Source organism: Hirundo rustica, chromosome 28, assembly GCF_015227805.2.
Source record: "Hirundo rustica isolate bHirRus1 chromosome 28, bHirRus1.pri.v3, whole genome shotgun sequence".
In the NCBI taxonomy this organism is placed as follows: domain Eukaryota; kingdom Metazoa; phylum Chordata; class Aves; order Passeriformes; family Hirundinidae; genus Hirundo; species Hirundo rustica.
In genome coordinates this window covers 3,068,704-3,083,942 of record NC_053477.1, presented here as the reverse complement: position 1 = coordinate 3,083,942, position 15,239 = coordinate 3,068,704, and the positions used below count along the sequence as shown (strand labels likewise).

The window sequence follows — 15,239 nt, the reverse complement described above, 5'->3', positions numbered from 1 at the left end:
AAGCGCCGACTCAAAAAACTTCTTCTGCCTCTCCTTTGGAAGAAAAACATGGAGGAAAGGCACGGAATGCGAGCTCTGAAATGCGAGCTTTGAAATTTTAATAAACTCAGCCATAAAATACAAAGCGTCGGGGATGGAAACGGCAGCTGCGGGGTTCATCAAGGCAGGAAGTTCCCCAGGGGCCCCAGGGCTGCTGCAGCCCCCGCTCCCGTTTCATTGACAGCAGTCGGGTCTCAGGAATCAGGAGGCTTTGAAAATACCTCGCATGGGATGGTGAAACGGCCAAGATGACGTTTCTCCGGGAAAAAAACAAAAAAAAACCCCAAAAAAAACCCAAAAAACCAAAACAAAAAAACCCCACCCAAACCAAACCAAACCAAACCAACCCAAAACAAAACCATAATCCTGTCTGACAAATCATTTACCCAATTTTACAGGGGTAAAAACTGTCCTGAACCGACAGCTCTGCCTCTCCAGGGCTGAGGGAAAACAGGGAATTCCACGCCAGGTCCTGCTGATAAAGGGGATTAAAACCCTCTCCAAGAAGTCTGTGCCTGTCTGTTGATGGAATGGAGATCCCGGGGTCAGGAAATCTGGGAGGTTTTGGGCGCTGCTGGACACACCTGAGCGAGCTGTGAGGATGCAGAGGTGGGGTCACCACCCCTGGACGTGTCCAGAGGAAGGGTGGGATTGGATTTGGGGGTTTGGGGATGCGCTGGGCACGGTGGGACTGCCTGAGGTTGGGTTTGGAGGGGTTTATTTTCCCAACCTCGGAGGTGTTTTCCAACCCTGGAGGCTTTTCCCAACCCCAGTGATTCCGTGCCAGCTCCCGGGGTTGAGCTGCGAGTGCTGGGGAGGTGCAAAGCCGGGTCATCGTTAACTCTGGCGCACACAAAAACCCCAAACCTGAGCGATTCCTGGGAAATCTGCTGCTCCCGGATTCCTCTCCGCAGGAATCTGAGGCACTTTTGAATCCCTACACAGCACCTTTTCACCTGTCCCTACCAGGACACCTCCACAGATCCGCCCCCCAGGAAATCTCCTGTACAAACCCCGCAGTTTTTGGTAGTTTTACACAAAAGCAACAACTTTGTCAGCAGCACAAATCCCATTTCCAGCTGAGGAGGAGGCAGAGAACAGCGCGACCCAGGGCAGCTCCTGCACCGCTGCAGGGCTCGTGTCCCCTGCAAACCCATTTCAGAGGGTTTCACCTTCCTGCAGGGATGGAAAGAAATCATTTCTTCTCGGGAAGAAACAAGAATTTTTCTCCCTTCCCCGCCCAGCTGTGTTTGTGCCGCCGTGGCTCCGTCAGGGCCGGGCTGTGGTGCTTGTAAATTCGGTTTAATTCATGAGCTCTGCCTTTTATCCCAGCTTGGCTGGGAAGTTCCAGCAGGTAAAGGGCTGAAAAAATGCTTAGGAATACTTCTGACACCTCAACGGAACCCAAAACGAACCGCAACGCAAACCGAGGGGTAAAAATCCACATTATCAGAGAAGGGGGTGAGAAAACGTGCAGCGGAATATTCAGACAGAACGAACATCTTCAGCGTTGTTCCGTGCTAAAACGTGTCCAGGCAGATGGAAAAACCCCTACTCTCTCCTTTCCATGGGCATTTGCATATTTCATTTATTTCATTTATTTCATTTATTTCATTTATTTCATTTATTTCATTATCTACCCCACTCTGCTGCTTCTCCTCCGCGGTTTCTGCTGGGGGTCGAAAGTGAAGAGTTCAGCTCTTATCAGACCCAATCATTCATCTTCTGGAGGGTCTGGCTAATTACATTAACCAACAGATGGCTTTTGCTGGACTATTTATTTATTTTATTTTTTCCCCCCCTCGCTATTTTATTTGTTTTTCTCCAGTTTCCGTGCCCTTTCTCTAAAATGTAAAATATAAAATGCAAAATGTAAAATATAAAATAAAAAATAATAATAAAAAAATATAAAATATAAAATATAAAATATAAAATATAATGTAAAATGTAAAATATAAAATGTAAAATATAAAATATAAAATATAAAATATACAATATAAAATGTAAAATATAAAATATAAAATATAAAATATAAAATATAAAATACACGCTGGTTTATTCAAGGGCCCTCTTTCCTTTCTGTACGTGCACAGAACCCGGCTCGAGAGGATCCAGACCGATCCAGGAGAGCTTTTGAGCGTTAGCCCAGCAAAGAAACTCCTTTTTCTTTTTTCCCCTTTCTTTTCCCATCCTTTCAGCGACGCTTTGACCGCTGTAGTTTCCGTTTGGACACAGGAGGGCACCAGAATTCCATTCCTTAAACTTCAGGTGCACCACAAACAAAAATAAAATAAAATAAAATAAAATAAAATAAAATAAAATAAAATAAAATAAAATAAAATAAAATAAAAATAAAATAAAAAAATAAAATAAAATAAAATAAAATAAAATAAAATAAAAATAAAATAAAATAAAAGAGGAGAGTGTTTCAGAGATGTCTGTAAGGACGGGGCTTCTTTTTAGTGACTCCCAACTTCACATCTAGAAATTTAGAGAAAGGAAAATTTTAGAAATAATTGCAGAAAATTTTACTTTTGCTGCCCGATCCTTCGCAAAGGCGCTGCTCTTTCAGCTCTAAAGGACCCAGGAGCAAAACGATTTTTAGGGCGCTGAAAATGTGGGTGAACCTCAGCCCCCCAAATTCTCCCCGGCTCTGATCTGTCCCACGGCCTCACACTCGGGGGTTTGATGTGGCCGTGAGTTAATTCCTGCTGCAGCCTTAATTAGGATTTAATTATTCCCCTGCTCCTGCTCACACAACCACAGGAGCCCCATCGACGGCCCTGCGAAGCAAGAGAGAAAATGAGATGGAAAAGGCGGATTTGGTGATTAAAAAAAAGAAATAAAACTCTTTGTGAAATAGCAGTGGGGGCTGAGCTCTCCTCCTTTTGCAAGCGCTGCTGTTTGATGGAACATTCCCCGAGTTCCCCCACTCGGGTGAAAGCGGCCGCTCCAGTCGCTACTTGCCTGCCTTTCGTGCTTCGCTCTGGTTTTCATTCGCTGCCAAGAATTTGTCTCACCTGGGCTGGAAAAAAAACCAAAACAAAACAAAAAAAAACCCCAACAAAAGCACCGGCACAGCTCGGGCAGCTTATCTAAAAATCAGGGATCTTACAGTAAAATCAGGGTCTGGGCTGAGAGTTCCGCTCCTGAGCGGAGATTTGGCAGCCAGGATTCAGGAGGCTTTGGAAAAAAAACCTTTTTCTTCTTCAATGATCCGGCCCCAGATCTCAGCAGGTTCCTCAGTTTCCCTCCTGTTCCCTGCAGGACATCTTTCACGGAGCTCATTTTCCTCTTTTTTTTTTGGGGTTGTGCTGCAGAAATCAACGCCTGGGCCAAGTAAAATAAAAAGAAATACAGAGAGAAATAAATAAACCCGCCTCTCTCTCTCCCTCTCTCGGCAGAGACCCGGCTGGTTCTGCCCTGCCGAGGGAAAACGCTTGAACTGATTTTGGGTGTTGGCACAGGCGGAATTTCGGCGAGGGACGCTTCACCCAAAGCGCTGGAACCGCTTTTGCCAGATTGAACCCTTCGTGTCCCGCCCCATCGCCCCTGCAGCGGTGGGTGGCTGTGGGATGGAGCGTTCCCAGGGATGGAGAAGGATCCAAAAAAATCCCAAATCCCCTGCAGCGGCGGGTGGCTGTGGGATGGAGCGTTCCCAGGGATGGAGAGGGATCCAAAAAATCCCAAATCCCCTGCAGCGGTGGGTGGGTGTGGGACGGAGCGTTCCCAGGGTGGAAGGGGATGGAGAGGGATCCAAAAAAATCCCAAATCCTCTCTGCTTCTCTTGTTGCCACGCACCGGCAAAAAATTAAAATAAAATAAAATAAAGGCCGCAGAAAAGCCAGATCCCAGCCCTGGCAGGGAATATTTGGAAATCCAGGTGCTCCAAAACCGGACTCAGAAAATCCTGGTCGATTGTCCTGACATCCTGGTGACTTTTCTCTTCACCTGAGGCCCTCAAAGCCCTCTGCAATATTCAGTTTCCGCCTACAAAGCCTGGCTGCATCTTCCAGAGCGCCAGGATCTGCCCAACACGGGAATATTTTCCCTTCGAGCCCCCATCCCAGGGCGTTTGTCAGGGTCTGTGCCCTCTGCGAGCCCCCAGCTCTGGAGAATCCCACCCTGGCACCACCCAGCAGAGGAACTGGAGCTTTTTCTGCACGAGAGCCTGGATTTTATGAGCCAGAACAACGCCCGAGCGTGGCTGGCTGTGCTGAGCTAGTGTTTGATAAAGAACAAATCACTTAAACAGCTCCAGCCCGTAAATCCTGTCTCCTTTCCCTCCCTGCCGCCTCTGGGGCTGCTGGAGCTCCAGGTGAGGGATGTGTGTGCGTGACAAAGCCGCCTCTGTCCTTGGGAGGTGACAGATCAGCACTGCCACCACAAAAATCGGCGACATCCAGTGTCCTGAGTGCAGCTCTCTGCTTTTATTTGGGTTCATTTGTGCAGATTTCTGCTTTTATTTGTCCTGTGTCCCGTGTCCTGTGTCCTGAGTGCAGCTCTCTGCTCTTATTTGGGTTCATTTGTGCACATTTCTGCTTTTATTTGTCCTGTGTCCCGTGTCCTGAGCGCAGCTTTCTGCTCTTATTTGGGTTTATTTGTGCAGTTTTCTGCTTTTATTTGTCCTGTATCCGGTGTGCAACTTTCTGCTCTTATTTGGGTTCATTTGTGCTGTTTTCTGCTTTTATTTGTCCTGTGTCCTGTGTCCTGAGCACAGCTTTCTGCTCTTATTTGGGTTTATTCACGCAGCTCTCTGCTTTTATTTGTCCTGTGTGCAACTTTTTGCTTTTATTTGGGTTTAATTCTGCAGTTTTCTGCTTTTATTTCTCCTGTGTCCTGTGTGCAACTTCTAGCTTTTATTGAGGTTCATTTGTGCAGATTTCTGCTTTTATTTGGGTTTATTTGTGCAGCTTTATGCTTTCATTTGTTCTATGTCCTATGTCCTGTGTCCTGTGTGCAGTTTTTGCTATTATTTGGGTTCATTTGTGCAGATTTCTGCCTTTATTTGAGTTCATTCGTGCAGTTTTCTGTTTCTATTTGCCCCGTGTCCTGTGTGCAGCTCTCTGCTCCCACTCGGTTTCATTTGTCGGAGCAAATCGCTGGCAATTAATTCTTGTTTACGCTGCTGTGCCCCTGGAGAGGAAGGAAAAACTGGAAACACAGGTGGGAGAGGAGGGAGCAGGGAAAACTCCTCCTGAACACGCCGGGCTGGAATCAGAGAGACCCAAAGCCACCAGCCCAGGGCACCCCGAGAGCGGAGCAGCAACTCTGCCCTGCTGCCTCTCCCCTGCAGGGTCCAACAATCCAAAAGTGGGATGAACTCCCCAGATCTTCACGCCTTAATGCACTCAGAGAAGCGGTCGGATGTTAGAATGTTCTGGGTGATCGTTGTTCTTCTTCCAGGAGAGACAGAGGTGTCCTATGGCAGGGGCTGGAAGGGGATAAGATTAAAGTTACGTTATTCCGTGATTCCATAATTCCATAATTCCACAGGCACAAACACAGCCCAAACCCAGCTCCTGCAGCCCGGGAGGGATGGGAAGAACCTGGATCTCCTCAGCTCGGCCCTAAGGCAGCGTGAATAATGTGACTGAACTTCCTTTAGGTGTTACTGAGCATCCCCTGCAGGACCCAGCACAGCCCACGCACCTGCAGGACCTGCAGGACCCAGCCCAGCCCGGTTCTGACCCTGCAGGACCCAGCCCAGCCCGGTTCTGACCCTGCAGGACCCAGCCCAGCCCGGTTCTGACCCTGCAGGACCCAGCATAACCTGGTTCTGACCCTGCAGGACTCAGCACAGCCTGGTTCTGACCCTGCAGGACCCAGCATAACCTGGTTCTGACCCTGCAGGACCCAGCCCAGCCCGGTTCTGACCCTGCAGGACCCAGCCCAGCCCGGTTCTGTCCCTGCAGGACCCAGCCCAGCCCCGTTCTGACCCTGCAGGACCCAGCCCAGCCCGGTTCTGACCCTGCAGGACCCGGCCCAGCCCGGTTCTGTCCCTGCAGGACCCAGGCTGTGCTCAGCTGCTCCCCAGCTCGAGGTGTTTGACCTCCCGGCCCTTGCTGGAGTGGATCTCGGAGTCACCGAGCGCCGATCCAATCCCTGAACTCCAACCCCTGGCACAGGGAGTCTCCCGCAGCCCCGGGAGCATTTCCCGCATGCCTGGAGTGCTTTTGGAGCAGCCTCGTTGTTTTCTCAGCTATTAATGAGTTACTTTAACAGCGGGGCAGCCTTGGAGCAGCCGGGACTGCTGGAAGGGCTTGGGATGGGATGGGATAATGGGATGGGATAATGGGATGGGATGGGATAATGGGATGGGATGGGATGGGATGGGATAATGGGATGGGATGGGATGGGATGGGATAATGGGATGGGATGGGATGGGATAATGGGATGGGGTGGGATGGGATGGATGGGGTGGGATGGGATGGGATGGGCATTGGGGTCCCTTCCAAGCCAAACCATTCCACGGAATCAGGGAATGGCCTGAGCTGGGAGGGACCCCAGGGATCGCTGATCCAGCTCCTGCACAGACACCCCAAAATCCCACCCTGGGCATCCCTGGAGCGGTGTCCAAGCTCTCCTGGAGCTCTGGCAGATTTGGGAATGTGCCCAGTCCCTGGGGACAGCCTGGGCAGTGCCCAGCACCCTCTGGGCGAAGAGCCTTTCCCAAAATCCAACCTTTCCCTGATCCCAGCCTTTCCCAGAATTCAACCTCTCCCTGCTCTGAACCTTTCCCTGCTTCCATCCTTTCTCTGATCCCAGCCTTTCCCCGCTCCCAACCTCTCCCCGATCCCAGCCTTTTCCCGATCCCAGCCTTTCCCCGATCCCAGCCTTTTCCCGATCTCAGCCTTTCCCTGCTCCCAGCCTTTTCCCGATCTCAGCCTCTCCCCGATCCCAGCCTTTCCCCGATCCCAGCCTTTCCCCGATCCCAGCCTTTCCCCGATCCCAGCCTTTCCCCGATCCCAGCCTTTTCCCGATCCCAGCCTTTCCCTGCTCCCAGCCTTTTCCCGATCCCAGCCTCTCCCCGATCCCAGCCTTTTCCCGATCCCAGCCTTTCCCCGCTCCCAACCTCTCCCCGGATCCCAGTCTTTTCCCGATCCCAGCCTCTCCCCGATCCCAGCCTTTCCCTGCTCCCAGTCTTTTCCCGATCCAGCCCCGGCAGCATCAGTACCGATCCCATCCATGCCCGGCTCTGTCCCGGGCCCTGTCCCCGCTGTCGCTCCGCTCCTGGCGATGTCCCGGGGCCGGGGCGGAGCCGTGCGGGGCAGGTGATGCCGGCGGGGCGGGGAGAGCCGCCTCCTCCTCTTCTCCTTCCTCCTCCTCCTCCTTTTCTTCCTCCTCCTCCTCCTTTTCCTCCTCCTCCTCCTCCTCCCGGCGCTCTCCCCTCCCGCTCCTGCGCTCGGCGCGCCGGGGGAGGCTGCGAGCTTGGGCGTGTGCCGGGGACTTTCTGGAGCGAGTTTGGGGTCGAGTTTGGAGCCAGGAGCGGAGCCAGGAGCGGAGCCAGGAGCGGAGCCAGGAGCGGAGCATGGCTGAGCAGCCCGGGGAGCCCGGCCCGCGGCTCCAGCGCGGGGCTGCGGCGGGCGAGGGGCGGCGCTGAGCGGACCCCGAACCCCTCCGGGACCCCCGAACCCCCCGGGACCCCCGAACCCGCCGTCATGGCCCGCTGGATCCCCACCAAACGCGAGAAGTACGGGGTCGGTGAGTGAGTGAGTGCCAGCCGGGATGTCCCGGAGCTGCGCTCCTTTTCCTTTCCTTTCCTTTCCTTTCCTTTCCTTTCCTTTCCTTTCCTTTCCTTTCCTTTCCTTTCCTTTCCTTTCCTTTCCTTTCCTTTCCTTTCCCGGAGCTCTCCCCGCACCGCTCGGGCGGTTTCACCCCCGGTCTCCCCATCTTTTTTGGGATCTCTCCCGTCCCTTTTCGGGATCTCTCCCGTCCCTTTTCTCATCCCCAGCCCTCGCTGTGCCGCTCGCAGCTCCCTGGATGGCTTCGGTGCTCCCTGAATCCATCAATTCTCGGATCGCTGATCTCTCGGTGCTGCGCGTCCAGGAATCCCTCAAAGTTCAGGGCTGGCTTTTACCATTTTGCCTTCTCTCGTTTTGCGTGTTTTACACTGGAAAAAAAAAAAAAAAAAAAAAAAAAAAAAGGAAAAAAGCTTTAACGAGGCAGGAAAAAATCAGTCTGCTGGTGCGTCTGGAAGGAGATGCGGTTGGAAAAGCTTGAGGAGGGTGTCACGGGAAAATTGAGGGCTCTGGGTGACGTCTTTGCCAGGGGAAATCGTGATTCAGGGTGAGCGATGGGGAAAGCTCGGCTGGGAGTGTCCCAGGCCGGGCTGGACGGGGCTCGGAGCAACCCGGGGCATGGAAGGTGTCAGAAGTGAAACTGGGAGAGCTTCGAGGTCCCTCCAGCCCAAAGCGCTCCGAGGTTCTGTCACTGACGCCTCGGTCTAAAAGGATTCTGCTGAGCGCTCGCTCGCGGGTCAGGAACGGAAAACAAACACCCGTGGAGCTGCTGATAAAATTCCGCTCTGCTCGAGAGTTTTAAACCCGCACTTCTGAGGCTGGCGGTGAGAACTGGGCAGGGAACAGCTGGCAGGAAGCCACAAATGACACAGAGAGCAAAATTCTGATAATTTCTTTTTGCTGAGTGTCACCTCCTGCGCCGCCGGCGCTCAGCCGTGGATTCCTGACGTGAGAAAAAAAAAAAAAATAAAATCGCCGATTTCGTGTTTGCACAGCGATCATCGCCCCAGCCCCCACGGGAGCGCTCGGCCTGCGAGACCGAGGGTGAAAAACCCCACGGGGAGAGATTTTCACAGAGGAGTGACCACTGGGTGACCACTGGGAGTGCAGGGAGTGACCGCTGGGAGTGGCCGTGCAGGGAGTGACCACTGGGAGTGCAGGGAGTGACCGCTGGGAGTGGCCGTGCAGGGAGTGACCACTGGGAGTGGATCTGCAGGGAGTGACCACTGGGAGTGGATGTGCATGAAGTGACCACTCAGAGCGGCTGTACAGAGAGGTGACCACTCAAAGTAGCATTGCAGGAGCTGACCTCTCAAAGTGGCGTTGCAGGAACTGACCACTCAGAGTGGCGTTGCAGGAACTGACCACTCAGAGTGGCGTTGCAGGAACTGACCACTGAGAGTGGCTCTGCAGGCAGTGACCTCTCAGAGTGGCGTTGCAGGCAGTGACCACTCCGTTTGGCGTTGCGGGGCGGCAGCGGAGCTCCTCGCAGGAGCTGCGGGGACACCTCACACCGCTCAGCCTTATCTGGGTTCTCCAGGTAACCTGCAGGGCGTGGAGCTGCTGTCACCCTGAACTTTGCTTCTTGTTCCTCCATGGAACCGCGCGGCACGCCGAGCTCCCGTCCTTTCCAAAGTGATTTCCAAAGTGATTTCCAAAGTGATTTCCAAAGTGATTTCCCAGCTTTGGTGGGTAAAGCAGATAATCCGTATCCTGCCGGGGTGATTGCTGTGCTGGTGTTTCCTTTGAGCTCCTGCAGGGCTCAGAATGGCCTTGGGCAGCGGATGAATCACCGGCACTCCTCTGGCTTCTCTTTTCTTTATTACCTTCCGGGGTGAGTTTTCCACAGCCAGCTGCTCCTTGTGACAGCTCCTCTCCCAGGAAAGGGCCTGTGAGTAAGCAGGGTGGAAGGAAAAAAAAAAAAATAAATAAAAGCCTCTTCCTGCATGTTTCCACCCAAAAAGTGTGTGGTGGGACGAACCCTGTGACTCCTGGGTGATCAGCTGGGTGAAAAAGGTGATTTATTTTTTTATTGCCCCAGGTGACACGGGGGCTGTCCTGCTGCAGCTCCGGGGTTTAGTTTGCAGCCAGGATTGACAAGGTTGATCCACAGGCAGTGACGGGATTATTTAGGCTCTGCCTGGCTTGGTCAGGCAGCGTTTGACTCACCTGCTGTGGTTTTGTCAGTTTGGCGTTCGCAGACTCCATGAGTTTTCTGCTCTGCAAGTGTGTCCCGTGCTTTAGGGCACAGCTCTCGGGGGTTTGGGGTTATTTTGAGGGGTTGATGAGGGTTGGGAGGGAGGTCTGAGCTTTTGGGCAGGGGCTGTGCCGGTGCTGAAGCGGCTGCCAGGAGGGGAATGTCCCTGTTCGTGACAGATCCCAGCCAGGCGTGACGTGCAGGGACACAACTTCTGTTCAGAAAGAGAAGAAAAGACCGAGGGGAGATCTCAGCAATCCAAATAAACGCCTCCAAAGGGTGCCAGGACGGTGCCAGACCCTTCCCAGTGACAGCCACAAAATAAAACACAACAAATTCCACCTCACCGTGAGGAAGGACTTTTGCCACGGAGGTGGCAGAGCCCTGGAACGGCTCCAGGGAGGGCCTGGAATCTCCTCCTCTGGTGGCATCCCAAACCCAGCTGGACCCATTCCTGTCTCACCTGCTCCAGCTGACCCTGCCTGACGAACTCCAGATCTCCCTTCCACCCCTAAATATTCTGGGATTCTGCAAAAAAACACCCAAGCTGTAGCTGCCGGTGACCTCTGCTTTGGAAACTGCTGTGGAACTACTTGGATTTATTTACAAAAACCACCCTGGAAGTCACGGCAGCGAAGTGGAGAATTCCGGGAAGCCAGCAGCGTGAATCAGTGCCACTTGTGTGGTTTCTGCCCTTCAGGAGGGTTTCTGTCCTGGGCTGTGTTTTACAGATCCCTGGATTGTGAGTTCGAGTGGATCTGCTGGGTTTTATTTCCATCCTGAACTGGTTCCCTTCCCCACAGAGGGCCAAGGGATGAGTTTGGAGCGGCAGCAGCAGGGAGGGCAAATCTGGGAACTGCAGAGTTTTCAGGGGAGCCAGAGTGAGAGACGAGCAGCTTGCGGCTCCCGCAGCTTCCCCCTCGCAGTGAATTCTCCACCAAGTGACAGATGGGATTTGGGGAGGGACAGAAACGCTGGATCAGCTCATGGGCAGCATCTCCTCCCTGAGCACCAGGCTCTGACAGAGCCTCCTCCTTCGCCTCTGAACGAGAATCTCCTTGGGACGCCGATCAGATTTGGGGCCACGCTGGACAAAATTGTTCTGGTCGCGTGTGCATCTCAAAAAGGAGCTGTCATCTGAAGAAATCCCTTCACAAAGACTCCTTCCAGTCAAAAAGCTCTGCTCTGAGGGAGGGAACACCTTCATGGATTAGAGAACACCTTCACGGATTCCCAAGGTTTTTAGCTTTTGTTACCTACTTGTTGTAAAATCATTAACCCGGAGCATAAGGAGCCAATCGCATAACTCCTTTCTTTTTCTGCAGGCAGCAACCTGGAATTGCCCCGCCTTTAACTCAGGAGCTACACCTGGGTTGTAAAACTGCTCCGGGTGGTAAAAGCAATCCTGTCATTGCTCATCAGCTGTTCCTCACTTAGCTAACGGAGAACCTGGAGCCCGTGGCGTCCTAAATTAGTCTGTAATAAACCCATTACAAACAAGCAAGCAGCTCCCTTTTCCTGCCCCCAGCTCCGGAGCGATGCGGGGTGGCAGAGCAGAGCTGGCTTCGGGGCCGGGGTGGTTTCCAGCTGGCTGCAGTGATGACGGACTCGTGGCACCTCTGACTCTGAACCAACAGGATGTGAAGTGTTTGCTCGTCCTTTGCGCGGCCCCAGCTGAAAGCGCGCCGCTCCTTCGGCGGATACGCAAATCCCGGCTTCCAGAAGCGGGAATTGTTAACTCAGGTTGGCCTGGGAAGAGCTCTGAGGTGTGAAAAGCGGAATAATCTGCATTTTTGGTGAAGGTGGGGGCTTGCACCAGCACTGGGAGGGGGGGGGGGGGATTCCAGTGCCTGGAGGGAACAGCTGGAGCTGTGCCAGAGGGTTTTAGGTTGGATTTTGGGAAAGGTTCTCCCCACAGAGGGTGCTGGGCACTGCCCAGGCTCCCCTCAGGCACGGCCTTCAGGCTGCCGGAGCTCCAGGAGGGTTTGGGCAATGCTCCCAGGGATGCCCAGGGTGGGATTTTGGGGTGTCTCTGCAGGGATTTTGGGGTGTCTCTGCAGGGTCTGGGGTTGGATCAGCGATCCCTGTGGGTCCCTCCCAGCTCAGGGCATTCCCTGATTCCTTGCCCCTCGTTTTTGAGGCGGTGTGGCTGCTCCACGGAGTTGGTGTGGTGGTGACCTGGGGGATTATCCTGGCATTCCCCCTGCCGGGTTTTGGTGGCCTCTCCCACCCCTGGCAGCTGTCCTGGCTGGCAGGACCAGAGCGTTGGGCTGCTTTATTTGAAAATAACCTTGAGCTCTTTCCTTTCTGAGGTCCTATGTGGGGGCTGGTTCCGGGGCTCAGGAATGGCGGCAGTTCCTCACACAGAGCAAACAGGGTCAGCCCTGGGTGGCTGAGGGAGCTGCAGGAGCAGCTTTGCTCACCCAGGGTTTGGTTTGTGGCAATGCCTTGGAGTGGCTCCCTGGAGGAGAGGCTGGACAGGATGAGGAGAATAAAGTGGGGATTTATTGAAGGCCTTCAATATTTATTCAATATTATTTATTCAATATTTCTTCAAGTCCTCCAGTAGATGCGCCTTGGGCAGCCAAAGACCTGAGATGGACAATGATCACAAATTTTTCACACAGTTATAAGTTTGGTTCATTTACACATCAGGGGTTAATCCTCCAATTACAGCTTCAGGTGATGAAGTCATTTACTCCCAGCTTGCTCCCCCAACAATTCACTTCTGTTTATTCTGTTTTTCCCTTCTGGGTCCTGAGGCTGTAGAGTGTCCTTGAACTTCAGGCCCAGAGAGGAATTGTTTTGTCTGCCCAAAATGCAACGACAATAACCAGCGCTGGCTGTGGAGCGCAGAGTTATGCACTGAAGCAGCGCAGGATCTGGAAAATACAAATGCTAAAAGTTAAGGCATCACCCGGGGCGCTGGGCCATCATCTCCTGGCTCTCTGTCCCCATTCCAGGCACCTGCAGAGCTCTCTCCACAGATCCTGGGATCAAAGCCCTTCGCGGTGCTGGCAGTTGTGCCTCGTGTCAAATCAGGGCAAAATCCACCTTTGCCTCGACTTGCTCCTCGCTTTTCCCCCACCGTTCCTGTCCTGACTTGGCGCTCACGGCCGCTGCCGTGCCCCTGGTTCCTTGCAGGGGCTCCAGGAGGATGGAAAAGCCAATAACGCCAATTTCCCCCTCCCTGCTGCAGGACTGAGCCCCTTCCTTCAAACGCTCCGCTCCTTTCTCCTGCTTTATTATCATTTATGGCTAAAAACTGTCCCGTGGGGATGCCAACGGAATTCCCCATGGGGGAAAGCAAAACCTTGGCATTGGTTGGAGAATTGGATCTTCCCAGCAGATGACACTCCACTTCTGGTCTCATTTCCCAACTTTTATTGCTGTGTCTGCAGTTGATTTGATGTGAAATTTGGCTGCGCTGCCTTTTGCTCCCACAGTCCTTTCTATTTGGATTTTTTTTTTATTCCATATTAGCCAGGCCCTGCCTGCTCTTATTTTCGGTGATTTCTGCTCCATTGCTTCGGTCATTCCCTGTGACATTAATCCTGTGGACTTCAAAGGCCACGAACAAGACTTGTAAATGTTCCTTATCTCGCTCTTACTTTGAAAAAAAATATTTCCCCAAGTGTTTTGTGACTTGTGGGTGCTTCGTTTGCCACCCTGGTGTTCAGGAACCGGCCCACATTTCATCTTTGCAACAATTAAATCCCTTTATGGAGGCTCTGAAGGGGCTCCAGAGCTGCTGGGTGCTTCTGGAGCTTGGGCTGAGCTCTGCTGATTGAATTTGGGTTAATTGTTGTGAGGTGCCAAGAGATCACAGGAACCGACTTCCCCCAGAGCTGGGTGTGGGACCGGTGCTGAATTTCACACCAATTCTTGATTTCTCTGGTGGTTCTTCCTCTGGTATTTGCCAGCACAACTGCAAAAGGGAGTTACAGAGAGGAAAAGCAGAATAAACACTCATGAACTGAGAAAAACTTAAATATATTGGTAGAGAAACACAGACTGTGCACTAATGTGTAATCTTCTTCATCAGAATGTGTAATCATCTTTATCATTCAGCTGTCGAAGAACGCACACCCCTTCTACCTGAAAACTTCTAATTGAAAATCTGCATTTTTTGCTCTTCAGCTTGCAGTTTACTTCACTGGTTAGGACATTTCTCTCAACTATTGCTTTTAAGGGAAGAAAATGAACCTCTCTCCTATTTCTGCCAGGACATTAAAGACACAACCATGTCCAAGCTTCAAACCACGCCAGCCCAAAGCCATAAACACATTTCCCCCCTTGCTGCTGGAGCTGCGAGGATGTTTCAGGTCCGGTGCATTCAACTGCTGATGCCTGAAATCCTGCAATCCTGCGACGGGTTTGGGTGCATTTGCCAGCAAACCTGTGCTAGTAAAACCAGCCCATAAATACAAGATACCCAACAGCTCTCGGGGCTGGCAGCGCGTGGTTGGCTTCAGAAAGCGGTGATCTTGCAGAGTTTTCGTTGGAGCAGAGGCTAAAATGATAAAAAAATGTCTTTTTTTTTGGTGCAGAAATGATAAAATAATGTCTTTTTTTGGCGCAGTACGGGCTGTTCTTCCCAGGGAGATCTCCCTGGAACAGAGGAGGAAGCGGCATTTAAAGGATTAATTCTCTGGCAGCCGGGATCAGACGGTGTCTGTGCCGTGGGGAGGATTCTTTGCCCTCTGACACGGAATTTTTGGGAGGTGTTGGTGCAATCCAAGCGCCCCTCGTCCTGGGAGGTGAGAGTCTGAGCCAGAAGTTCATTAAGGTGCAGTGGAGATAACGATTCCTGCTCTTGGGAAGTCTGGAACTTTGATCCTCCACGGCAATAAAACCATTTATGGCTTCAGCTCTAAAGTTCCCCCAGTGGCTCAGAATGTCACGGGCAGTTGGTTCTGGAAAAGTGCTTTTTTTAAAAATTTTGCCCATTTTCTCAGCTTATTTCACCTGATTCTTGCAGGAATTCCATTCTCCTGCTCTGACAATGTCAGAGCTGCAGAGAGACGGAGTTTGATGTAAAGGAAGAAAGTGAGGGAGCCTTCAGTGGTTAATTCTTCATCTCCTGGCGTCTCAGGCAGTTTAAATTAAAACTTACTGCAAATTTTGGGGCAGTTTGTTCTTCCTTCTCCTTGGCAACAAAGGGATCAATGTTCTTGTTTGGCTTTTTGCTTCCAGTGTAAGAAACCACCCCCATTCCCAGCCAAGATTTCCTGCTCCTCATTTTAATCCTTTTTAATCCC

The 15,239-nt window shown here is 52.1% G+C and overlaps 1 protein-coding gene across 5 annotated transcripts in view; it reads left to right on the top strand.

Moving 5' to 3' along the window:
* The first annotated feature begins 7,655 nt into the window (after positions 1-7,655).
* The window catches only part of DOCK5 (dedicator of cytokinesis 5), an 89,852-nt gene continuing 82,268 nt past the window's right edge, over positions 7,656-15,239 (top strand). For 3 of the 5 annotated variants that reach the window (XR_005704150.1, XM_040087577.2, XM_040087580.1), the window contains exons 1-2: positions 10,098-11,216; positions 11,304-11,721. Coding sequence is in view for 3 of the 5 variants with exons in the window: in XM_040087577.2 (XP_039943511.1) it covers positions 11,517-11,721 (205 nt within the window). In the remaining 2 variants the exon portion in view is untranslated. Of the gene's footprint in view, positions 7,744-10,097; positions 11,217-11,303; positions 11,745-15,239 lie in introns of those variants that run through there. The other 2 variants (XM_040087578.2, XM_040087579.2) reach the window with 2 other exon arrangements.